General features: G+C 33.5%; 2 protein-coding genes across 7 annotated transcripts in view; both read left to right on the forward strand.

Moving 5' to 3' along the window:
• Nucleotides 1–1,813, forward strand: part of LOC145306856 (uncharacterized) — an 11,471-nt gene extending 9,658 nt beyond the window's left edge. The window contains exons 7-9 of the mRNA XM_080149178.1: nt 206–299; nt 924–1,023; nt 1,473–1,813. Of these exons, the coding sequence (XP_080005304.1) occupies nt 206–299; nt 924–1,023; nt 1,473–1,562 (284 nt within the window). The 3' untranslated portion in view covers nt 1,563–1,813. The remainder of the gene's footprint in view (nt 1–205; nt 300–923; nt 1,024–1,472) is intronic.
• Nucleotides 1,814–6,997: 5,184 nt separating this feature from the next.
• On the forward strand, nt 6,998–25,671 carry LOC145306840 (uncharacterized). Of its 6 annotated transcripts, none has more exons than XM_080149148.1 (7): nt 7,020–7,208; nt 12,958–13,011; nt 14,996–15,058; nt 16,329–16,387; nt 17,416–17,466; nt 18,580–18,625; nt 21,696–25,671. In XM_080149148.1, exons 1-7 carry the CDS (start codon nt 7,151–7,153, stop codon nt 21,773–21,775), a joined length of 411 nt encoding a protein of 136 aa, XP_080005274.1. In that variant the 5' UTR covers nt 7,020–7,150; the 3' UTR covers nt 21,776–25,671. The 6 variants fall into 6 exon arrangements, with proteins under 6 accessions (XP_080005275.1, XP_080005274.1, XP_080005278.1 ...); XM_080149152.1 differs by having other exon boundaries at nt 17,416–17,460; nt 18,574–18,625; XM_080149151.1 differs by lacking the exon at nt 17,416–17,466 and adding an exon at nt 17,902–17,952.
• Nucleotides 25,672–26,847: the final 1,176 nt, after the last annotated feature.

Here is a 26,847-nt window from a genome sequence, read left to right on the forward strand (position 1 = left end):
TTTGCATGGAGCCACAGTCAAGGGTCAGTATTATCCTCTTAGATATATTTTTTTCAATTTTGAAATTTTTTTGAAACGTATGTCTGCACTGTCTAGATGACTGTCCACCCCCAGCCAGACAACCTGCACGCTGTGGAGAACAGAGAATGGTTGTGTATGTAAGTGGTGTGTGTGTGTGTGTGATACTTACATCCACACTGTCTAGATGACTGTCCGCCCCAGCCAGACAACCTGCACGCTGTGGAGAACAGAGAATGGTTGTGGCAACGCGAATACACAACTCTGGAAATTCAATACAAGTATGGATATTGCTTTGTTGACTATAGTGTTCTCATCATCTCATGTATAGGGATGAGATTCTCATTATGATTGATGTCAGCAACAGATACAATGACCAACCCCCCCCCCCCCCCCCGCCTTTATCCTTATCTTCTGCTTCCCCCATCTCCTCGTTCAAAATATTTCCCCCAATCTAAGTCACGGTGCTTTGCATGCAAATGGGGGTTTTAATATATTTAAATATCTTCCATAGCAAGGACGACCAAGATTATTTGTAGGGGAAATAGGTATGGTCCCTTTTGTAGCAACGCCCCTTAAGGGATGATATGCTGTATTTTATAATAGATGTCAGCATCAGATATAATGATACCCCCCAGTGCTCTTTCCTTCGAGGGTAAAAAAAATGTTTTAAGTATAAGTTGTCCCTCCTGGTAATTTTTGCTTTCAGAGGTAAGGGGGGCAAAATGTTTAAAATACTCCCCCATCCCCTTATACAAAGAGCTCTGCCCCCCCATTCGGGCGTTTACTATAGATCAATTTAAATTCCAAAGCAAGAAAGGAGGAGGGTAAAATTGTCAATAAATCACAGTTTTTTTTAAGCTAGGTACGAATATCACAGGTTTCATTGAATTGTTATTTTTTAGGGCAGGATTTGAGTTGACAGGATTGAGCTCTGATTATGGAGTTGGCGGAGTTTACATAAAGCTGCAGCAAGACCCCACACCTTTGCTCAAACAAAACCAGGTTGGTATATTTATTGATTGGTTGATTAATTAATTGATTGGATGGTTAATTGATTGATGGGTCAATTGGTTAATAGTTTTATTGATTGATTTAGATTTTGATAAATTTGTTGGTTGATTGAATTATTGATTGATTGTTAGATGATTTTATATATTGATTTTTATTTTATTGATTGATAATTTTATTGATTGATTATTTTATTGATTTATTGGTTGGTTGGTTGGTTGATTGATTTGATAGATTGATTTATTGACTGCTGGGTTGACTGTTTGGTTTGATTGTTGGGTTGATTGATTAGTAGATTGATTAGTTCTTTGAATGATTGGTTGATAGATTGATTGTTGGGTTGATTGTTTCATTTGAAAGTTGATTATATGATGATTAGTAATTGAGGCCTCTAGTGGCATACAAGCCATTTAAAACTAATTGTGAATTTTTTCTATATTCAGATTGCCTACACTGAGATACACGAAAAGGATGGCGGTGCTAAACTTGAGATCCAAGATCATGATGGATTTATTGTCAATGTTGATTTTTAACATCAGAGGAACTAATATGCTACCTTGTGGCACCCCACTATCAATGTTGACTTTTAACACCAGAGGACCTAAGATGCTACCTTGGGGCACTCCACTATCAATGTTGACCTTTAACAACAAAGGACCTAAGATGCTACTTTAGGGCACACCATTAAGTATCAATGTGCACTTTTAACACCAGAGGACCTAAAATGCTACCTTGGGGCACTCCAAAAACAATGTTGACTTCTAACATCAGAGGATCTAAAATGTTACCTCGGGCACCCCAATATCAATGTTGATTTTTAGCATCAAAGGACCTGAAATGCTACCTTAGGGCACTCCAATAACAATGTTGACTTTTAACACTATAGGACCTAAAATGCTACCTTGGGGCACTCCAATATTAATGTTGACTTTTAACACTATAGGACCTAAAATGCTACCTTGTGGCACCCCACTATCAATGTTGACTTTTAACACCAGAGGACCTAAGATGCTACCTTGGGGCACTCCACTATCAATGTTGACCTTTAACAACAAAGGACCTAAGATGCTACTTTAGGGCACACCATTAAGTATCAATGTGCACTTTTAACACCAGAGGACCTAAAATGCTACCTTGGGGCACTCCAAAAACAATGTTGACTTCTAACATCAGAGGATCTAAAATGTTACCTCGGGCACCCCAATATCAATGTTGATTTTTAGCTTCAAAGGACCTGAAATGCTACCTTAGGGCACTCCAATAACAATGTTGACTTTTAACACTATAGGACCTAAAATGCTACCTTGGGGCACTCCAATATTAATGTTGACTTTTAACACTATAGGACCTAATATGCTACCTTGGGGCACCCCACTATCAATGTTGACTTTGAACATCAAAGGACCTAATATGCTACCTTGGGGCACTCCACTATCAATGTTAAGTTGATTATTGGGTGGCGCTCATTTGTAGAAAAACTTGCTTTTAATAATGTATTTAAAATATGTAACATATGCTTTTATTATTCTTGCATAAAAGTAACAGGACGTCTGTGTGTCTGTTTGTACAAAAGGATATCGCTAACCACTGAACCAATATGAACTCCTCAAAGGTTTATAACCAGTTATGATTACGCTATAGCAACTTTAATTGACCTCCCCTCCTTTTTTTTATAAGTGCCTTAATATGTATAGTAACTTTTTAGGAATTTTTATAAAAGTTAATACTAGTTATGATTACGATATAGCATCTTAAATCCCCCCCTTTTTGTTTCTATAAAGTGCCTTAATGTTTAAAGTGACTTTTTAGGATTTTTTTTTTATAAAACAGTTATGCTTACTACATATCCTAGAGAGGGAGGGGACATTGGGCTGTTTAAACCACTAGTCCCCAAAGTCTTATAATAACATTTTCTTATTCGTTGGCTTTATAACTTTGGGGACTTTAGTGAATTTTGAAAGGTTGGTTTATTAAGTGGTAATTTGGTGTATTTGCATTGGGGATGTACATTAATTTAGCGGCCATTGTCTTATCCCCTTAGATCCACGAACTTTAAGAGCCATACCCCAAATCAAACAGTGCCTTAATATTGTTACTTAAATTTAAAAATATTTAAATTTTATCATTAAAAATCCTCGAATGTTTTTTGGTAAAAATCTTTGAAACTTTTGATTGTGATTTTGAATTATGTTATAAAAAATCCTCCAATGTTTATTTTGTAAAAATCTTTGAAATTTTTTACTTTTGGTTTCATTATCAGTATTAGAATGTTATTGTAACTGAAGAGTATCTTATGAAACCCAGAGTATTATTTATAATAACTTTTTTGTTATTCATTCAATGTTGTATTATATTTTGTATACTTTATATATGTATTAAAAAGATATTTTTAAAAGCGAAGCTTTTCTATAATCAGTCCGTCACGGTAAGCTCATTTCGTTAATCTAATTTAGGCATGTTAGAATTGTCCTATCGATTTCAAACTTTACAAGGTGATTCCTTTAGTAGTTAGGTAATATTTAGAAAGCGTAGCAACTCTTTAATCGTTACCAGAAAGTCAGTACGTCCATTTAAAACACAAGCTGATTTTTTACTTTTTTAACAACAGTTTTTTATGTGATAGAATCATCCGATTTATCTGATTTTTTGAGTACTGATTCCTATTACAATAAGGTACAATATTATAAGCGAAGCATCTCTATAATCAAGTCCTAAAAATGTCAGTATGTTAGAATTCTGTATTTAAGATATTTTGCAACAAATTTACTCACAATTTTGCTTCGACTCTTATGCATTTATATTCTGATTATTCAGTTCTGACACTCTACAAGTGTTAATGTTCGTTGTCAAACCATTTCAGAGCTTCGCTTTTATGGATGTTGTCATCCTTGTTATTAGGCGTCATTAAGTTATTAAGTCGTTGAGCATTAAGCTTAGGCGCGAGGTTGGGACACAGCGATACAGGTTACTGACAACTGCAACAACAGTAAGGTTGTTGACATGAAAATTAATCCATTAAATTGGAGAAATTATTTATTTCAACAATTATTACAAACAAATCTAACACAAGCACTTTTATTTATTTTATATGTTGCTACAGTTACAGGTTAATAAGCGCCGGAGCTGGGTGGCTCTAGCAGACTCATCTAAATATATAAACGATAGGTTGATACATACTTTTTCACGTATACATTCATCACTACAAAATTAGGCGTCAATATTACAGAGTTCAACCAAAATTAAATCCATCACTCAGTCTTATAGTCTTTAGTCTGTAGCCCACTCTTCTCACACTCTTCTCAATCTCTACTCACAATCAGCCATACCGTCGGTCAGTTCCTCCTCAAATCAGATCACTCAGTCATTCAATCCTCATTAGCGTCAACAATCTCTGGCAGGTAAGGTGACCGACGCCGCCCACTAAGAGTCTGAGCGCATCTTTCCGCGCACGCCATGAGCCGTTCCTCGATGATAGGAACGGCGGCTTGTGTGCGCCGCAAAGAGCGCAACCCGGACAGGCAGCCTGTCAAGCTACGGGGTTGTCTGACAAAGATAAAAGAGCGCAGCTCATTTATCTCGTCATAAATCCCAAGCATTTCGAGGTAAACAGCGTCCTCAATTGAAACCTCCCAGAGGTAGAACTCTGCCAACAAGGAAGCGTTTGTTAAACGCTCAGATAGGTTATTCCAGGGACCGGCCGCCGCGGTCAGGTCCAAATAATGATCAGTTTTTCTCTAAAATACTCATAAAACCTTCAGATTTTATATCTTGTTTAGTTTTATTTTGGTTTTATTAAGTTTTACTTAACGTACTAGGTACATATGCGCGCCTACCACGCATATGTATTCCTTGTTATTGCAATGTTCAATGTTAAATGTTTAAATGTGGCTAAAATCCATCAAGCCCTCTAGTTTTTACTCAACAAAAAACTCAAATATGTAAATTTATTCTTATATAATAAACGCCATCAGGGATGTGGGAATATAGTGACGGGTTCGGAAATAAATTACAGGTATCAAAGAAGTGTGGGATTAAAATCCCACAGGATTTTAAATTACTCAGTTCTTATAATCTTTTAATCCGGGAACGTTAGGGTGGTGAGAGTCGCAGTTTATAACGGGAAAAAAAACATGGCTAACTTCCATGGCACCGATAACATAATTGTATTGGTCTTATTTTTGGAAACCCCGTATGGATTCTAGTGGAATGATTGTCAGATGGTATATTCAGCATACCGTAGTATAGTAGTCTTATATATGTTTTTATATGTCAATATGTAACTAAAACAAATTGTTACAACTATTTTCTAAAGCTATGAAACGATTTGGTAAGCGCCGCGAAGAACTGCGGTTCAACAACCCCGGCCGGGGTTAAGCCATCCACTCGCTTCACAGCTTGCTCAGTGTTCAGTTATATAATAATAATTGTATAGTAAAATGTAAAATGTAGGTGAACGGGGAAGGAGAAGTTCACTACAACCCTGAGCTAGGTACATAAATAGTAAATGTACTACAGGATCTTAAAATTGCTAATAAATTACAATTTAACTGATTATTTATTCACTATAAAATGTAATAATTTATTTATTATCTTGCCTGCAATCTCTTTCAGGAAGAAACCTAGTATCTTAATTAACATGCAATCTTTTTCAGGAAGAAACCTATAGTTAAAAAATTGTAAACTTTTATTAGTAACTCGCCCTAATTATATGCACCTTAGAGGAAATAAAATCTTATCTTATCTTATCTTATATTTTGTATACCATGTATATGTATTAAAAAGATATTTTGGGTATTGTCCCTTTCGTGGCAACGCCCCTTAAGGGGCGATTCGTCTTATTTTCAAAATGGCTTTTGATAGGTTAGGTTAGGGGCTAAAAATAGGAGAAAAGCTACTGTGAAATTAGGAAGAAACGCCCCTAAAGAGGCGTTGCCATGAAAGGGACTATACTCGATATTTTTACTAATGAACTAACGTGCTTTTAAAAGATGGAAGGACAGAGAGAGAGAGATGGGACAATTTGCTGTTTATTACACTAGTCCCCAAAGTTTTATCATAACATCTTCAATGAACAAACCAATCAAAATTAGAAGTCCTTAAAGTTGATGAACCAACGAACAAAAAAACTTTATTATAAAACTTTGGGGGACTAGTGTAATAAAATGCTCAATGTCCCCTCCCTTTCATAGTAGCTACATAACCAATTATTTGACTTTGTTACTGATATATATTAAAATTTCAAGAAAATATGACGAAACGCCCCTTAAGAGGCGGTGCCACGAAAGGGACTATATACCCATTTTTTGTGCTTAGTTTCTCTTATAGAGATATGTTTGTGTTTTAAAAATTTTAAGTTTTTAAATAAAATTTTATATTATTTTATTCTTTGTGTTTGTAGTTTTATTAATTTACTAGCGGCTACGCCCCTAGAGGCCTCTAGGGCACTAGAAGAGGGGGAGTTGAATTTGATAACCCATTTTTTTATAAGGGGGGAGAAATTTTTTAACTGCGATTTTAAGGGAGGGTGGTTGTACTCCTCCCTAAAATACTTAAAAATCTTTCCAGGACCTCTGAGAAGATTGGTTAGCAAGATCCTTCGGTACAAACAGACATCCTGTTTTATGCCTACTTTACTACTTTTAGACGTACTCAAAGTTTAGAGTAAACGAATAAGATAACATATTTAAAAAACAATGGGTACCAGGCCTATTTACAGTCCAATGTTCCCCCAGAAAAGTTTGTATTGGTTGCTACTTATGGATGTTGTCATCCTTGTTTTTTTATCACATTTATTTAGAATTATTCTTTAATAAGATTCTTTTTATCACATTTTTCGCTCTTTCTCCCTCACTCTCTTTGTCTCGTTCTCTTTCTCTCTCTATTTATCTCTCTCTCTCTGTGTCTCTCTCTATCTCTCTCTCTCTCTGTGTCTCTCTCTCGCCCTTTCTCTCTTTCTCTATCTCTCTCTCTTAAAATAAGATAAGAGTAGTTATCACTAAGTTATCATAACGATAACATTATCCAAAACAACATTGGAAAAAAATATACAGAACAAAGCTTTTTCATTATATATAAATTATACAAAAGCAGTTAAATTCAGCAGTTTTAGTTAGTTGGTGAAATGGATTCCGAAAATACCAATACAAAGCTGCCCATATTGGCAAAACCTCAAATCAAATGTAAGATATTTTTTGTGGATCATGTGGAAAGAAAACGAAGTAGCGGATTTCGTTGTATTTTCACAGTAGCTTTTGATAGTTTAATCCATGTTAGGTTAGGTAAATGTTAATGATAGGCCCCATAGGGTTAAAGCCCCCCTCAGGGGCTAGAAATAGGAGAAAAGCTACTGTGAAAATACACGACGAAACCCACTTCTTTGTTTTCTTTCCAAGTTCTGATTTTATTTATTAGCGAGGCTATTCTATAATTAGATCTGAATAAGATCTTTTTAAAGCGAAGCTTTTCTATAATAAAGGTCTGTTCGTCCTTCCGTCCGTAACGAATAGCCCCTATCGCTATTTTAGGCATGTTAGAATTGTCCTATCGATTTCAAACTTGGCATGGTGATTCCTTTAGTAGTTAGGTAGGATTTAGAAAGCGTAGCAACTCTTTGTTACTAGAATGTCCGTACGTCCATTTCAAAGATGTTGATTTCTAACATTTTTAAAAGCGAAGTTTTCCTATAATTTTAGTCGGTCCGTCCGTCCGTCCGTCCTTAAAGGATAGCTCTCATCGCTAATTCAGGCATGTTAGAATTGTCCTATCGATTTCAAACTTGGCATGGTGATTCCTTTAGTAGTTAGGTACGATTTAGAAAGCGTAGCAACTCTATAACTGTTACAATATTGTCCGTACGTCCATTTCAAACATATTGATTTCTAACATTTTTAAAAGCGAAGTTTTCCTATAATTTGGGTCGGTCCGTCCTTACGTCCGTCCGTCTGTAAAGGATAGCCCCTCTCGCTAATTTAGGCATGTTAAAATTGTCCTATCGATTTCAAACTTTGCATGGTGAGGTGTTTCCTTTAGTAGTTAGGTACGATTTAGAAAGCGTAGCAACTTTATAATTGTTACCAAATTGTCAGTACGTCCATTTCAAACATGTGAATTTTTAACATTTTTTATGATTATCATATTCGTCTGATTTTTGGAATACTGAATCCTAGGACAACAAGGTACAATGCTTCTCTAAAATTAAAGGCCTACAAATGTAAGTATGTCCTGCATTTAAGCAGTTTTGCAACAAATTAATTTGTTATTTTGTTTCGACTTTTATACACATTCATATTATTTTATATTCAGTTCTAACACTCTACATGTGTTAATGTTCGTTGGTCCTACCATTAATAGAACTTTAGTATAGATGTACATACAGATAACTACTTGCCCCCCTTTTTTAAAGACCTTTTTTCGTCTACTAGCTTATTTTTTTCTGCTACTTGGCTGTGTTAATATTCCCAACACTATTGGTTGATTTTCAAAGACCAAATTGAGAGTCGGCACAAGGTCCCTAGTGTTTTGCTTTATACTTCCGTTTCAGAGCTTCTCTTTTATGGATGTTGTCATCCTTGTTTCTTTTTAAAAGTAAAGCTTTTCTATAATTAGTGTAGTTCCGTCGTGAGTCCGTAACGGATAGCTTTTATAATTAATCTAGACATTGTTAGAATTGTCCTATCAATTTCAAACTTGGCATGGTATAAAAGTAAAACTTACAATTTTGTTTAGGCTTGTACATTTAAATTCTGATTATCTATTCAGTTCTGACACTCTACAAGTGTTAATGTTCGTTTTTCCAACCGTTTCAGAGCTCGTTTTTTTTTAGCATGGAGGGAGGGGACATTGAGCTGTCAATTACACTAGTCCCCCAAAGTCTTATAATAAAGTTTTCTATTTTGGGGACTTTTATTTAATTTGATTGGTTAGCTATAAAGTTGTGTGTCCAAACGTTACAACCACTAATTCTAATTTGCAAAAGGGGTAATTTTGTGCATCATCATTGGGGATGTATTTCAATTTATCAGCCATTGTCTTATCCCTTTAGATCCCTAAGTTTTATGGATGTTGTCATCCTTGTTAAAACTAAAAAGTTTATTGATAATGGATAGACAGATAGATATATAGATGGACAGATAGACAGATATATAGACAGATAGATAGACAGATAGATAGACAGATAGATAGACAGATAGATAGACAGATAGATATACAGATAGATAGAGAGATAGACATATAGATAGATAGATAGATAGATAGATAGATAGATAGATAGATAGATAGATAGATAGATAGATAGATAGATAGATAGATAGATAGATAGATAGATAGATAGATAGATAGATAGATAGATAGATAGATAGATAGATAGATAGATAGATAGATAGATAGATAGATAGATAGATAGATAGATAGATAGATAGATAGATAGATAGATAGATAGATAGATAGATAGATAGATAGATAGATAGATAGATAGATAGATAGATAGATAGATAGATAGATAGATAGATAGATAGATAGATAGATAGATAGATAGATAGATAGATAGATAGATAGATAGATAGATAGATAGATAGATAGATAGATAGATAGATAGATAGATAGATAGATAGATAGATAGATAGATAGATAGATAGATAGATAGATAGATAGATAGATAGATAGATAGATAGATAGATAGATAGATAGATAGATAGATAGATAGATAGATAGATAGATAGATAGATAGATAGATAGATAGATAGATAGATAGATAGATAGATAGATAGATAGATAGATAGATAGATAGATAGATAGATAGATAGATAGATAGACAGACAGACAGACAGACAAACTAAAATTGAAATTAATATTTTATTGATAAGTTCATTATTATTAACTTTGTTGTTTATTTGCCTTTTCTCTTATCTTTAATAATATTTATATAAGGAAAAGTTTATAATTTCATTCAGAGAGGGAGGGGACATTGGGCTGTTTATTACACTGGTCCCCAATGTCTTATAATATAGTTTTCTGATTGGTTGGGATAGCAACTTTGGGGAATTTTATTGAATTATGATTGGTTGGTTCATTTAGTTGAGTGTCCAAACGTTTCAACCATTAATTTTAAGCTTCAGAGAGGGTAATTTAATCTTTGGGGAGGATCATCAATTTATCTGCCATTGTCTTATCCCTTTAGATCCCTGAATAATTATAATCTTATTTACAACAAGCTATAATAACTAGGGATCTAAAGGGATAAGACAATGGCCGATAATTTGATGTACCCCCCCCCCCTAACCCCAATGATGATACACAAAATTACCCCTTAAGTATATTAAAATTCGTGGCTGAAACGTTTGGACATTCAACTTAATGAATTGACCAATCAAAATTCACTAAAGTCCCCAAAGTTGTTAAGCCAACGAATAAGAAAACGTTGTTATAAAACTTTTTGGACTATAGTGTAATAAACTAGATTGAATTATGAATTATGATTGGTTGGTTCATTAAGTTGAGTGTTTAAACGTTTCAACCACTAATTTTAATCTTCAGAAGGGGTCATATTGTGTATCATCATTGGGGTTGTACATCAATTTATCATTCATTGTCTTATCCCTTTAGATCCCTGTTTGTTTTGTTATTATTAGAGATTTTCTTATCTTTCGGTGACCTTTATATATTTAATTTCATTTTATTTCTATTTTCATTTTATACACGTGAGAGAGAGAGAAAGAGAGAGGGAGAGAGTGAGACAGAGACAGACAGACAGAAAGAGAGAGAGAGAGAGAGAGAGAGAGAGTTTAAAAATGAATTGAAATTTAAAGGATTTTTACAAATATTTTGGAAGATTTTTTGTACATATAATAATTTCCAAAAAAATATAGAGAAAGAGAGAGAGAAGCGGAAGAGAGAGAGAGAGAGAGAGAGAGAGAGAGAGAGAGAGATAGAGAGATAGAGAGATAGAGAGATAGATAGAGAGAGAGAGTGTGTGTGTGTGAGAGAGAGAGAGATAGAAAGAAAAAAAGAGAGAGAGAGTGTGTGTGTGAGAGAGAGACAGACCAAAAGAAAGAGAGAGAGAGATAGATAAAGAGACAGAGAGAACGAGATTGAAAAAGAGAGAGAGAGAGAGAGAGAGAGAGACAGACAGACAGACAGACAGACAGACAGAAAGAAAAGAAATAGAGATAAAAAATACAAAAATGAAAAAAAATATATTAAAAGTTGACAACTCTGTCAAATATAATATGGATAAATGAAAAATATTCAAAAAAGTTGGCAACCATTTGAGACTATCGCCATTTCTCTCTCTACTAGGGTTGACAAGTTTCCATTTCCGTAGCTATTATAATCCGATTAATTTCCGCCGCGCTGGTTTACAACTGGTATTTACAAGTACAATCCGGATAATTTCCGCGGAAAGCTGTCTATAATACTAAAGATAAAAAAAATATATCTAAACATTTAGACACTCAACTATTATAAATAAATTCAAATTCATTCGTTGGTTCATTAAGTTAAGTGTCCAAACATTTCAACCACTAATTTTACGCTACAGAAGGGGTAATTTTGTGTGTCATCAATGGGGAAGTACATCAATTTATCGGCCATTGTCTTATCCCTTTAGATCTTTGAGTCATTGCAACGTAACTTTTTATAAAACGTTGAGGACTTTTATAAAATTTTGGGGACTGTTCATGAAAACTTTGGGGACTTTTATGAAAACTTTGAGGACTTTTATAAAACGTTGAGGACTTTTTTAAAACTTTGGGGACTTTTTTTGAAAAACTTTGAGGACTTTTTAAAAACTTTTGGGACTTTATGAAAACTTTGGGGACTTTATGAAAACTTTGGGGACTTTTATAATACTTTGGATACAAGATATCAAAAAAACTTGGCAACCCCTTTCAAAACAAAAACATTGTCTCTCTACTTCTAGCAATTTCTCAGTAATACTAATCCAAGAAAGGAATAATTACAACGCAAATTATCAGAATATCGTTAATTTTCACCACATATAATTGTTAGTAAAAGATTATTTTTATCGAATTTTGTTAATTTTTGTTGGTTTTGTGAGATGTCACTTAAAGAAAGTAAGTTTTTTTTTATTATTTATATATTAAGTGTATGCGTAAAATTTGTAAGGAAGCCTTATATACGTCTCGGGGTGGTTTAAGTCGAATATAAGAATATACTAGATAGTTTTAGGCTATTTTTCTTAGTCTTAACGGATATATTATGACTAGGATATTACAGCAGATATTCATGTCCTCTAATTTATTAAATCCCTTAGGGGGCTATATTAACGATTAATTTCCCCTTTCCACCCTATGTATTCTATCCCTTCCACTCCCACTGGGTGAATGAACTGACCATTAGATGATGTCCATGCTAGCAGCAACCTTTATAATTTTTCTCCTGTCATTATATCTATGTAAATCCCACCCCCATCCTTTCGAGACCATAAAATTAAATAATCAGAGAGGGAGGGAGGGGACATTGGGCTGTTTATTTCACTAGTCCCCAAAGTTTTATAATAACGTTTTCTTATTCTGTGGATTAACAACTTTGGGTACTAGTGTAATAAACAGCCCAGTGTTGAATTTTGATTGATTGGTTCATTAAGTTGAGTGTTCAAACGTTTCAACCTCCAATTGTAATCTACAGAAAGGATAAAATTTTATGTATAATCATTGGGGATGTACATCATTTATTGGCCATAGTCTTATCCCTTTAGATCTATGATAATTTACAGTCCAATGTCCCCTCCCTACCTACATATTAATATATTTTATTGAATTTTGATTGATTGGTTCATTAAGTTGAGTGTTCAAACGTTTCAACCACTAATTACTGTTTTAAGTTGAGTGTTCAAACGTTTCAACCACTAATTGCTGTTTTAAGTGTAGTGTCTCAACGTTTCAACCACTAATTGCAGTGTTTTGTTTTCAGTGATGCTTGGTTCCCGTAGCCGAACCTGCAGCGAGAGCAGTGAAGGGGGAGAAAGTAAGTTATTTATACACTAGCGGCTTCGCCCCTAGCCTCTAGGGGCTTTGCCCCAAGAGGTGATCAAAAAAAAAAGTTTTGGCAAAGGAAAACTTCAGCAAAAAAAAAAAAAATGGTGGAGATTTTTTTTGTTTTTGGGGGGGTTGGGGTGTCCCACCCCCCAAGAAAAAAGCCTAAAACCACTACAGGACCAGTAGGTATATACCCTGAAGAGTAGAAACCGATCGGTTCAGTGGTTACCGAGATCTTAAGGGACGGACGGACGGACATACAGACGGACGGACAGACATCATTCTACTTTGTATTATAGATAACCGATTGATATCCGTTGGATTAGAATAGGGTTTCAGCAATACTCAACGATTATGTATATGATCTTATTGCCAACAATTTTCCATGAATATTAAAATAGTAATAAAATTAATTTAAGTTTTAAGTGAACCCGTCAAAATCTTATAAATTTTCATTCCAAAATCCGCGGGGAAAGCTGTCTCTAATACGATACGATAAATAAATATTTGTCCATCCATGCTTCACCTATTATGATAAACAAAATTACCCCTTCAGTATATTAGTATTATTGGTGGAATAGGTTTAACCTTTTAATAACTTTGGGTACTTTTATCAAACTAATTTAAAATCTTTGGGTACTTTTATCAAACCAATTTAAAAACTTTGGGTACTTTAATCAAACCAATTAAAAATTTAAAAAAATATATTAGTCAGTATAAACGAGCAGAGGCCAAACTTTCAATCAATAATTTTAATCTACATGAGGTGTAAATAATTGGGTATGTACCTAGATAAACATATCGTCCAAGATATTTTAATTTTTCATGTTCTATCCTTTTATATAAAACAGTAAGCTTTTTTTGTCTGTAGCGAAGGATCTCGCGTCAACCACTGAACCGATATGGTTCTCCTTAACAGTAAAGCTTCTTTTAGGTCAAGGCAAGGTTTTTAACTTTTTAACCGACCCCCCCCCCCCCCCCTCATATTTCCCTTGAGGCCTCTAGGGGCGTAGCCGCTAGTTATAATTTAAAGAAGGTTATCCAAGCTGATCTATAATTCAAAATGTCCTTCAGTTAGTCTGTCATATTAGGATTTTTGGGTGCTTCACTTATTTATAGACGTTTTCATTTTTTTTAGGTTTAAGATCTGCCTCCTCTGCCATAATCGTTTAATATCCGCTGGATTAGAACCGGTTCTTATTAATACTATCCGCATAATATCAGCGGAAAGCAGTCTACAATACTATTCTTGTTTAGGTTTAAGATCTGCTCCCCCTGCCATAACCGTTCAATATCCGCTGGATTAGAACCGGTTTTCAGTCAAACTATCCGCATAATATCCGCGGAAAGCTGTCTACAATACTATTCTTGTTTAGGTTTAAGATCTGCCTCCCCTGCCATAACCGTTCAATATCCGCTGGATTAGAACCGGTTTTCAGTCAACCTATCCGCATATTATCCGCGGAAAGCTGTATATAATACTATTCTTTTTTAGGTCTAAGATCTGCCTCCCCATACATATCCGTTCAATATCCGCTGGATTAGAACCGGTTCTCAGTCATACTATCCGCATAATATCCGCGGATAAGCTGTCTATAAAACTACTCTTGTTTAGGTTTAAGATCTGCCTCCCCATACATATCCGTTTGATATCCCCTGGACGAGAACCGGTTCTCAATCATACTATCCACATAATATCCGCGGAAAGCTGTCTATAATACTATTCTTTTTTAGGTCTAAGATCTGCCTCCCCATACATATCCGTTCAATATCCGCTGGATGAGAACCGGTTCTTATTAATACTATCCGCATAATATCCGCGGAAAGCAGTCTACAATACTATTCTTGTTTAGGTTTAAGATCTGCCTCCCTTGCCATAACCGTTCAATATCCGCTGGATTAGAACCGGTTCTCAGTCATACCAACCGCATAATATCTGCGGAAAAGCTGTCTATAATACTACTCTTGTTTAGGTTTAAGATCTGCCTCCCCCATAATCCCAAGCATGCGCCCTAGCAGCCCCAGCAGCCCTACAGGTAAGCATAACCGTTTAATATCCGCCGGATTAGAACCGGTTCTCAGTATAATACTATCCGCGAATAATGTCCGCGGTAAGCTGTCTATAATACTATGCTATAAATGAATGTAGAAAACTTAGGTATCTAAAGGGATAAGACAAAGGCCGATAATTTGATGTACACCGCCAATTAGGATACACAAAATTACCCCTCAAGAATTCGAATTTCTTTTTTAAACTTTGAATGAATAATTCTTGGTAGGTCTATCTATCTACCTACCTATATATCTAATACTATCTCTGTATCTATCTATCTAACCTATCTACCTACATACCTATCTATCTAGCTGTGTATCTATCTACCTATATATCTATAATTACCTATATATATATATGAAATAATTCATCGATACAAGTTTTGGGTCACTAATCTATCTATGTATCTACCTCTATCTACCTATGTATCTATCCATCCAAGTGTCTATCTATTTATCTATCTACCTACTAACCTACCTACCTACCTATTTATCTATATAATCTTAGTATTTCCCATCTATATTTCTACCTATCTATCTACCGTCTATATAACTACACCTATCTATCTATCTACCTATATCTATTTTTTTGGATGGAATCTATCTATCTATCTATATATCCAATTCATCTATCTATCAATGTATCTGTCTATCTATCTACCTAATAAACTATGTATCTATTTAACTATCTACCTACATACCTATCTTTCTACCTGTGTGTGTATCTATCTACATATCTATCCATTTTGTCTATCAACCTATCTATCTATCTAGAAGAGCTAGAGCCAAGTACTTTGCCATATGTATCTTCCATCTATCTATCTATCTATTTATGTATCTATCTATTTAGCTACCTAAATACATACATACCTATATATCAAGCTATGAATCTATCTATATATATCTATGTATCTACCTAGGTATCTATCTATCTATACATCTATCTACTTACCTATCTAACTACCTACCTACCCATATATCTATCTATCTATCTATCTAGGAAAGTTAGAGCCAAGTACTGTTGCCTATGATTTGTACTTTTGTATCTTCCATCTATCTATCTATCTACCTTAGTATCTATCTACCTATATATCTTTCTGTCTATCTAACTATCTATCTATCTAGGACTGTTACCTATAATTTGTATGTATCTTCCATCTATCTATTTATCTATATACCTATATATCTATCTATCTAACTACCTACCTATATTTCTATCCACCTATCTATCTATCTATCTATCTATCTATCTAGGGAAGTTGGAGCCAAGCACAGTTGCCTACGATTTGGATGGAAAGTTCACCTACTCTCAGGTATGGACCTATTACATAACCGATTAATATCCGCTGGATTAGAACCGGTTCTCAGTCATACTATCCACATACTATCCGCGGAAAGCTGTCTATAATACTAAGAGATAAATAGAAATATGTAAAGTGATAAGACAATGGCCGATAAATCGATGTAAATCCCCAATTATAATACACAAATTTATTCCTTCTAAATTACAAAATTACATGTAGTGGTTGAAACACTCAACTTGATAAACCAACCAATTAAAATCAAATTAAAGTCCCCAAAATTGTTAAGCCATCTCATAAGAAGATATAGTACCCTCAACCTCCCCCCCCCCCCCCCAACCTAATGAAAATAATATAACTTTTGTAGAGTTAAGTAATAATAGTTATTTGTCGGATCGTATTATAGACAGCTTTCCACGGATATTAAAGGTAAAATTATAAGATTAAAACTAGGGTTGGGCCGGATATCCGGTTTGGCCGGTTATCTGGTCATTTTCAATATCCGGCCGGATACCGGATATTAAAACTATTAAAACTGATTTTTGACGCCGGATATCCGGTTATCCGGCCGGATAACAGGTAATTTGCCGGATATCGAACGTTAGCCAGATATCCGGCCGGAACCGGATATCCGGCACTAGAAATCAGACGGATATCCGGTATTCGATATCCGGGGGAAAAAAGTATCCGGCCCAACCCTAATTAAAACCAGTTAAAAATTTCGTGCAATGAATGTCGTCTTCTTGTATTTAAATATCTTAAAAATATCTCCAAACAAAAATATTATAAAATTGATAGGTATTTTTTTAAGAAGTTGGCAAGAAGTTGAAGACATCTGTTGATGCGAATGCTATCTATCTATCTATCTATCTTTTTTCTAAAGGTGTTGAAGGCCAATATTGGTTATAAGTTGAAGACATCTGTGGATGATAATGCTATCTATCTATCTAACTTTCTATCTATCTATCAATCAAATCTATCTCTCTATCTATTTATCATATCTATCTATCTATCCTATCCTATCTATCTTTTTTCTACAGGTGTTGACGGCCAATCTTGGTAAGAAGTTGAAGACCACTGTTGATGAGAATGATATCTATCTGTATATCTATCTATCTCTCTATCAATCCTATCTATCTATCTGTCTATTTTTACAGGTGTTGAAGGCCAATCTTGGCAAGAAGTTGTAGACAACTGTGGATTGTAATGCTATCTATCTATCTATCTATCTATCCTATCCTATCTATCTATCTATCAATCTATTTCTACAGGTGTTGAAGGCCAATCTTGGCAAGAAGTTGAAGACATCTGTTGATGGGAATGCTATCTATCTATCTTATCCTATCCTATCTATCTATCTATCTATCTGTCAAATCTATTTATCTATCTATCTATTTCTACAGGTGTTGAAGGCCAATCTTGGTAAGAAGTTAAAGACATCTATGGAGTGTAATGCTATCTATCTATCCTATCCTATCTATCTATCTATCTGTCAAATCTATTTATCTATCTATCTATTTCTACAGGTGTTGAAGGCCAATCTTGGTAAGAAGCTGAAGACCACTGTGGATGAGAATGCTATCTATCTCACTATCTTTCTATCAATCTATATATCTATCTATCTATCAATCCTATCTATCCATCTATTTCTTCATGTATAATGCTATCTATCTATCTAACTTTCTATCTATCTATCAATCAAATCTATCTATCTATCTATTTATCATATCTATCTATCTATCCTATCCTATCCTATCTATCTTTTTTCTACAGGTGTTGAAGGCCAATCTTGAAAAGAAGTTGAAGACAACTGTGGATTGTAATGCTATCTATCAATCCTATCCTCCTATCTATCTATCTAATTATCTATCTATCTATCTATTTTCTACAGGTGTTGAAAGCCAATCTTGGTAAGAAGTTGAAAACCACTGTTGATGAGAACACTATAATCTATCTATCTATTTATCTCTCTAATCTATCTATCTATTTACATTACTATCTATCTATTTCTACAGGTTTTGAAGGCCAATCTTGGAAAGAAGTTGAAGACAACTGTGGACGAGAACGGAAAGTTTAGCTACATTTCTGCAGATATGCGCCCTGTGCCTCCAGGTATGTACGGACTTTCTTGTTTTTGAGTTGCTGTGCTTTCTATCTATCTATCTATCCATCTATTCATCTATCTATCTATTGTTGACGAGAACGGAAAGTTCAGCTACATTTCTGCAGATATGCGCCCTGTGCCTCCAGGTATGTACGGACTTTCTGGTCGCGTGGTTATTGAGTTGCTATGCTTTCTAATTTGTACCTATCTGTTCAAGGAATTGTCATGCATCGTTTGAAATTGATAGGACAATTCTAACATAAATAAAAAGAGTTAACCGTTATGCACAGATCATAATTTTAGAAAAGCTTGTCTTTTAGAAAGTATAATATTTGGGAGGATGGTTGTGCCCTCCCCCCCAAATACTTATAATCCTTTCAACACACCCTAAGAGAAGCTGCTTTGTAAAGGAGAACCACAATGGTTAACAAGGTCCTTCAGTACACACAGACAGACATACATCCTGTTGCTTTATATCAGTCTAAGCATCTATAGTATGTTAGCTTGCTATTTTGCACAATTTTCTACAAACCCTATTTAAAGATGCTATTTCAAATGTTTAAGTAAGATGTATTTTCGAAAGAAACAACTACCTCCCCCAAATAGCAAGGACCCTTCAGCAAGCAGACGACAGTATAACATCTTACCTTGTTATAATAGGAGTTAAAAAAATTAGATGAATAGGATAATTACATCAAACAAAAATTGTTGTTAAAGAGGTTAAAAAGCAGTATGTTTTAAATGGACATATATACTTTCTTGTAACAATTATAAAGTTGCTACTCTTTCTAAATCATACCTAACTGTAATAGGAATTATCATGCACTTGCCCATACAAGGTAATTTATTAATGTTGTCATCCTTGTTGCTATGTTAGTGAAGATTCCTAATATAGAAGTGCATCTGCTCTAAATATTATTTTGTCCGTCTGTCTGTCATTAATGCTTAAAAAGACAAAAACCTTCTTGCTTGGGAAATGTGATTTTCAAATAAAAATTGTTGTTAAAAAGGTTAAAAAGCAACATGATTTAAATTGACTTATATACTTTCTTGTAACAATTATAAAGTTGCTACACTTCCTAAATCATACCTAACTGTTATAGGAATTATCATGCACTTGCCCATAAAAGGAAATTAATTAATGTTGTCATCCTTGTTGCTATGTTAGTGAAGATTCCCAATATATAAGTGCATCTGCTCTAAATATTATTTTGTCCGTCTGTCATTCATTCATGCTTAAAAAGACAAAAACCTTCTTGCTTGGGAAATGTGATTTTTATATAAAAATTGTTGTTAAAAAGGTTAAAAATCAACATGTTTGAAATGGAAATACGGACTTTCCAGTAAAGATTGTAGAGTTGCTATGCTTCCTAAATCATACCTAACTGTTATAGGAATTATATGGAAGTTTCATACAAGGTAATTTATTAATGTTGTCATCCTTGTTGCTATTTTAGTGAAGATTCCTATTAGAGATGTGTATCTGCACTATATATCATTTTGTCCGTCTGTCTATGGGTGATGCTTAAATGTGATTATTTTCTCATCTGCCAGTTTACATAGACAGCTATATTTTTAGTAGGGTTGGGCCGGATATCCGGTGTGGCCGGATATCCGGCCATTTTCAATATCCGGCCGGATACCGGATATTGAAACTATCCGGCCGGATATCCGGCTCTATAATTTTTTGTACTTTACACCAAAAATCTCTGCTTTTTAAAATCTTAAATGGCTATAATTTTCTTATTATTGAAGCTAGAAGAACATTTTTTCTGAATAAGTTTAACTTTATATAAATTTATATAAGATTTCTGAAGAAATTTTTTTTTACTACTTTAATATCTGGTAATTTGGCCGGTTATCCGGCCGGATATCCGGTAATTTGGCCGGATAACCGGATAGTTGCCGGATATCCGGCGTTGGCCGGATATCCGGCATTTGAAATCAGCCGGATATCCGGTATCCGGTATCCGGCCAAAAAAGTATCCGGCCCAACCCTAATTTTTAGTGAAGATTCCTATTATTAATGTGCATCTGCCCTACACTGTTTTTGTCCGTCCATCTGTCATTCATGCTTAAAAAGACAAAAACCTTCTTGCTTGGGAAATGTGATTTTCAAATAAAAATTGTTGTTAAAAAGGTTAAAAATCAACATGTTTGAAATGGACTTAAGGACTTTCTTGTAACAATTATAAAGTTGCTACTCTTCCTAAATCATACCTAACTGTTATAGGAATTATCTTGAAGTTTCATACAAGGAAATTAATTAATGTTGTCATCCTTGTTGCTATGTTAGTAAAGATTCCTATTATTAATTTGCATCTGCTCTATACTGTTTTTGTCCGTCCATCTGTCATTCATGCTGAAAAAGACAAAAACCTTATTATTTCAGCTTAACAAGGCATCAGTTTTCATAAAATCTATTGTTTAGCCTGTGGATAAGAGTAAACACATCTATCTATCTAATCATCTATCTATCTATTCATCTATCTATATCTATTCATCTATCTATTTATCTATTCATCTGTGTATGTATCTATCTATCTATGTATCTATTCATCTATCTCTCTATTCATCTATGTATCTATTCATCTATCTATCTATCTAGCTAGCTATCTATTCATTTATCTATCTATCTATCTATATTTCTAACTTTCTATCTATTCATCTATCTATCTATTCATCTATTTATCTATTCATTTATCTATCTAACTATCTATCTATCTATCTATTCATCTATCTATCTAACTATCTATTCATCTATCTATTTATTGATGTATCTATATATTCATCTAACTACCTATCTATCTATCTATCTATCTATCTATCTATCTATCTATTCATCTATCTATTTATTCATCTCTCTATGTATCTATCTATTCATCTATCTATCTATTTATTCATCTATCTATCTATTTATTCATCTATCTATCTATTCATTTATCTATCTATCTATCTATTCATCTATTTATCTATCTATCTATCTATATTTATAACTTTCTATCTATTCATCTATCTATATATCTATTCATCTATCTATCTATTCATTTATCTATCTATCTATATCTATATATCTATCCATCTATTCAACTATCTATCTATCTATATCTATCTATCTATCTATCTATTCAACTATCTATCTATCTATATCTATCTATCTATCTATCTATTCAACTATCTATCTATCTATATCTATCTATCTATTTATCTATTTAGGCTGGTACGATGTAGACAAGAGCAAGCACAGAGTTCCTATCGGCTGGTATGAGAACAAAGTACCCAAAGTTACCAAATAAAAGTACCCAAAGTGGCCAAATAATCAAGAAACTTCCAGAATAAATGTGCGCGCATGCCACGTAAAATTATCGGCAATTTAATGTCGTCTTCTTGTATTTAAATATCCTAAAACATCACCAAACCTCGATATTATCATATAATCTACCTTCATTTATCCTTTTAAAAAGACAAAAATTTGAAAAAATCCTCCAGCATAAAATGAAAAAAAATCGATGAAAATGAAAAAAAAATTTAAAAATGAAAATTCACTCAAAAAAATTAAAGTACAGTCAGTCACAAATCAATTTTAGCTGCTGCCGTGTAAAAAAAAACTGTTTTATCGCAGACAGTTTTTTTTTGATGGCGGATGACTTTTTTTTATATGCATTTATATAAAACACTTAACTACCTATAAATAAAACCATAGCATTTAGTAAGTATTTTTCTAAATATTAAAGCTCTTTTTAACTTACTCAGTCCGTATTAATTAAGTCCTTTATTTAACACATTTTTTTGGGTATAGTCCCTTTGATGACATCGCCTCTAATGGTTTTTTTTTGGCGTATTTTCACTATAGCTTTTCTCCTGTTTTTAACCCCTGCGGGGCCAATTGCCTAACCCTGCGGGGCAATCAACTAAACCTATCAAAAGATACTGTGAAAATACGACGAAACGCCCCTTAAGAGTCATTGTCACTAAAGGGACTATACCCCTTTTTTAAAAAAATGATTTCATGTTACTTATTAGATTCAGCAAATCTTTTTTAAAAGAACTTTTTTCAAAAAAGCATTTCCAGCAACTAAATATACCATAAAATTGAATGATGATTTTGTCATTTTCATTGTTTTGTATTTTTATCTTTAAAAGTATGAATGTTTCATTTTGTACCTTTTATTAAAAAAAATGTTTGAGAAAAAAATTTCCAGTATGGCTTTGAAACCAATATATCTATCCGCTGGATTAGAACCGGTTCTCAGCTATACTGAACAAGCATGTGAATAGCATTGTATTACAGACAATTTTGCATGAATATCAAAATGAAAACTGTAAAATTAATACCAGTTTTGTTAGACCGGGCCTTTTAATCGTATAAGTTTTCATTTTTATATCCACGGATTATTGTCTATAATACGATGCGATTAATAACTATTATTTTATGGGAAGAGAAAGGGTAATTGTTAACAATTTTTCCAAAAATGTAGAATAGGTTTTGTAGTGAAAAAAAATGAAACAAAATTCGGGTATAGTCCCTTTCGTGGCAACGTCCCTTAAGGTGCGATTCTTCGTATTTTCACAGTAGCTTTTCTCCTATTTCTAGCCCCTACGGGGTGCTCTAACCCTGCGGGGCAATCACCTAACACAAAATAACCTAAATAACTCATTAAAAGTCATCTTTAAATTACGACGAATCGCCCCTTAAGGGGCGTTGCCACTAAAGGAACTATTCCCAAAAATTCAATTTTTGCAAAAATTTGAAAAATTTCCCTTTTTTTATTTAAATTTCTTACTAAATTTATTTAAATTACCACCTAGGTATAACTAAAGCCAAATTAAAAAATGTATTTATTATTCTTAAAAATGTATTTAAATGTATTTTTATATGGATGTGGTAAATTGATGTTATTTTATTCTAAACCCCTTTAAAGGGACCATACACGAAAGAGAGCAAAGATGTTAAACATTTTTTAGCGAATAAAAAGTTTTTTTTTGTGTATAATGTAAGAATTGAATAAGCGAAGGAATTTACACATCCCCAATGATGTAACACAAATTACCCTGTCTCTAGATTACAATTAGTGGTTGAAACGTTTGGACACTCAATTTAATGAACCAATCAATCAAAATTCAATAAAAGTCCCCTAGGTTGTTAAGCCAACGAATAAGAAAACGTTATTATTATAAAACTTTGGGACTATTACAGTAGTTCCCAAAGTTTACAACAACGTTTTCTTATTCGTTGGTTTAACAACTTTGTGGACTTTGAATTTTGAATTTTGATTGGTTAGTTCAATAAGTTGACTGTTCTTACGTTTCAACCACTAATTTTAATCTAGAGAAGGGGTAATTTGTGTATTATCATTGGGGATGTATGTATAAATTTCTTTTCTTATTCAATTCTTAAATGGTAGGTTCAAAAAGTGTCTAAATGTTTCAACCACTAACTCTAATCTATAGAATTTTATGTATCATCATTGGGGATGCACATAAATTTATCCGCCATTGTCTTATCCCTTTAGATCCCTTATATTAAGCATAAACCTAGTACATTCACTAACATAAATAGGCTAAAGGGACCTAAAATCACTTGCTCTCGTTTGTGCATACTCCCTTTATGGGTTAAGATTATTTTATAATAAAGGGGTAGTTTCACGAAATGCATTTGAACTTAATTTAGTGAACCGCATATTTTTTGCTATTTAATAGGTTAAACTATATTTATATGGCATATATTTGAAAGAATTTTAATTTTATACCACGTAGTTTTGAAAATATCAAGACTTGAAAATCGTCTTTTTAAATTGCACATATCACACAAAGACGATTTTCAAGTCTTGATATTTTCAAAACTACGTGGTAGAAAATTGAAATTCTTTCAATTATATGCCATATAAATGTAGTTTAACCAATTAACTAGCAAAAAATATGCGGTTCACTAAATTAAGTTCAAATGCATTTCGTGAAACTACCCCTTTGCCTTTCTTTCTATCCAATAATAAAAAGTACTAAGCTTTTTTGTTTGTAGTTAAGGATCTCGCTAACCACTGAACCGATATGGTTCTCCTTTAGAGGGAAGCTTCGTAGTATATGCCATGAAATGGTTTTAGGCTATTTTATTTTATTTTTATAAATAAGTCTTGGTATGGTTTTAAGCTATTTTTCTGACCTTCTTTATCCCTTCGAATATAGAGCCCCTAGACATTTAAAGTGCCACTAGAGGCCTCTAGGGGCGTAGCCGCTAGTTACGTGTATATTGCATCACTAGATAGAAAAAATAAGAATTATAGGATTAATACCAGTTTTGTTAGCCCCGAGGGGCCAGGAGCAGAAGGCTCAACAAGATAGGGATTAATCAATTATTATTTTCTTTTTTTCATGAAATATAAGATGCAATACATGTTTTTCCAGTATGGCTTCGAAACCGATTAATATCATATCCGCTGGATTAGAACTGGTTCTCAGACATACTGTAAAATTATGTAAAGCATCGTATTATAGACAATTTCCCACGAATATTGAAATAAAAATCATAAAAAAATAAATACCAACTTTGTTAGTGCGGGCCTTCGGCGCTAACAAAAGCTAGTGTTATCTAATTATTTTTTTTATTTTAATAACCGCGGAAAGCTGTTTATAATACGATGCGATAAATAACTATTCTAGTATTGAAAAAGTAATATTATTAAAAAGACTTTCATTAATGTATCGTGCATTTATTTAACCATTTAATTATATTTATATCCTTATACTAAAGTAACAGGATGTTTGTCTGTTTGCTTGTCTGTGTGTCTGTACCAAAGGATCTTGCTAACCGCTGAATCGATAGGGGTTCTCCTTAACAGGGTAGATTCTCATGGGTTCTGGGAAGTTTTATAACTATTTTGAGGGAGGGTACTACCACCCTCCCAAGAGAAATGATAAAAAAATATAAAAATTTTAAAATTTATGGGAGTCTTCAACGTAACATAAAGAGGTATCGTAACATAAAGAAGTAACGTAGAGACTTTAACAAACAAAAACATCTAAACTGCCACTAGAGGCCTCTAGGGGCGTAGCCGCTAGTATAAATATATAGATAGTCTTTTTACATTTTAATTGAATAGTAATAAATTTTCATAGAGTTTTTATTAAAATTATACATTTTATAAACTACACCTATTTACATGATTCAAATATTTCAATAAAATTTTTATATCAATCATTTTATTAAAAGCAAAGCTTTTCTATAATTAGGGTCGGTCCGTCCGTAACGGATAGCTTTTTCGTTAATTTAGGCATGTTAGACTTGTCATATCGATTTCAAACTTTGCATGGTGATTCCTGTAGAAATTAGGCACGATTTAGAAAGCGTAGCAACTCTATAATCGTTACCATTATGTCCGTACGTTCATTTTAAACATGTTGATTTTTTATTTTAACAATTTTTTATGTGATTAACCTGATTTTTTGGGGTACCGATTCCCATTATATTATAAGCGAAGCATCTCTATAATCTCCTTTATTCGAAATGTCTTTTCGCAGCGATCTAAAGGGATAAGACAATAGCCGGTAAATTAAAGGAAATCACCAATTTTGATACACAAAATTACTCCTTCTATAGATTACAATTAGTGGTTAAAACGTTGGATACTCAACTCATTGAAACAACCAATCAAAATTCAGTTAAAGTCCCCAAAGTTGTTAGACCAACGAATAAGAAAACTTTATTATAAAACTTTGGGGACTAGTGTAATAAACTAAATATCAAAGTTTAATTTATCGCTTTCTATTGTAAATAGTTTTCCGGAGATAGTAAAATTATTTTTTTAGGACAGATTTCAGTTTTGCTGGCCCCAATAGGGACACACATTTGAACCTTGGACCGGTTTTAAGCTATTTTTCTGTCCACCTTTGAATTAGCTCGTAGAGACTAGGGGCAAAGCTGCTACTTTATTGGGGTAAAGTCCCTTTTGTGGCAACGCCTCTTAAGGGGCGATTCGTCGTATTTTTAAAATGGCTTTTACTAGGTTATTTTATTTTAGGTTAGGTTATATTGGTTTTAGTGATTGCCCCGCAGGTTTAGAGCCTCCCGCCTAGAAATAGGAGAAAAGCTACTGTGAAAATACGAAGAAACGCCCCTTGCACGAAAGGGACTATAATAGTTTATTAATATTACAAAAAAAACTCCATTGAATCAAATTTATTAATAAAAAATCGTTACAAATAAAAATAGGTCAAAATAAGATTTTCAAATATTTAATCTACTTTTTAAATTACGCCCCTAGAGGCCTCTAGTGGCACTTTAAATGTGTTTTTTTTGTTCAAGTCTCTACGATACCTACCAATGTTGCGTTAAAGTCTCTCAAGTATTTTTTTAAAATTCCGATTTTTTTGT

The sequence above is a fragment of the Acartia tonsa genome, chromosome 15 (assembly GCF_053477335.1).
Source record: "Acartia tonsa isolate MP-2025a chromosome 15, ASM5347733v1, whole genome shotgun sequence".
Classification (NCBI taxonomy): Eukaryota; Metazoa; Arthropoda; class Copepoda; order Calanoida; family Acartiidae; genus Acartia; species Acartia tonsa.

What these genes read in the sequence shown, in the direction of transcription:
- LOC145306840 (XM_080149149.1), top strand. Translation starts at nt 7,151, where the DNA reads ATGGATTCCGAAAATACCAATACAAAGCTGCCCATATTGGCAAAACCT. An exon ending in CAGCCCCAGCAGCCCTACAG is followed by an intron (nt 15,059 to 16,328) that starts GTAAGCATAACC and finishes CTATCTATCTAG; the next exon opens with GGAAGTTGGAGCCAAGCACA. An exon ending in GAAAGTTCACCTACTCTCAG is followed by an intron (nt 16,388 to 18,390) that starts GTATGGACCTAT and finishes CTATTTCTACAG; the next exon opens with GTTTTGAAGGCCAATCTTGG.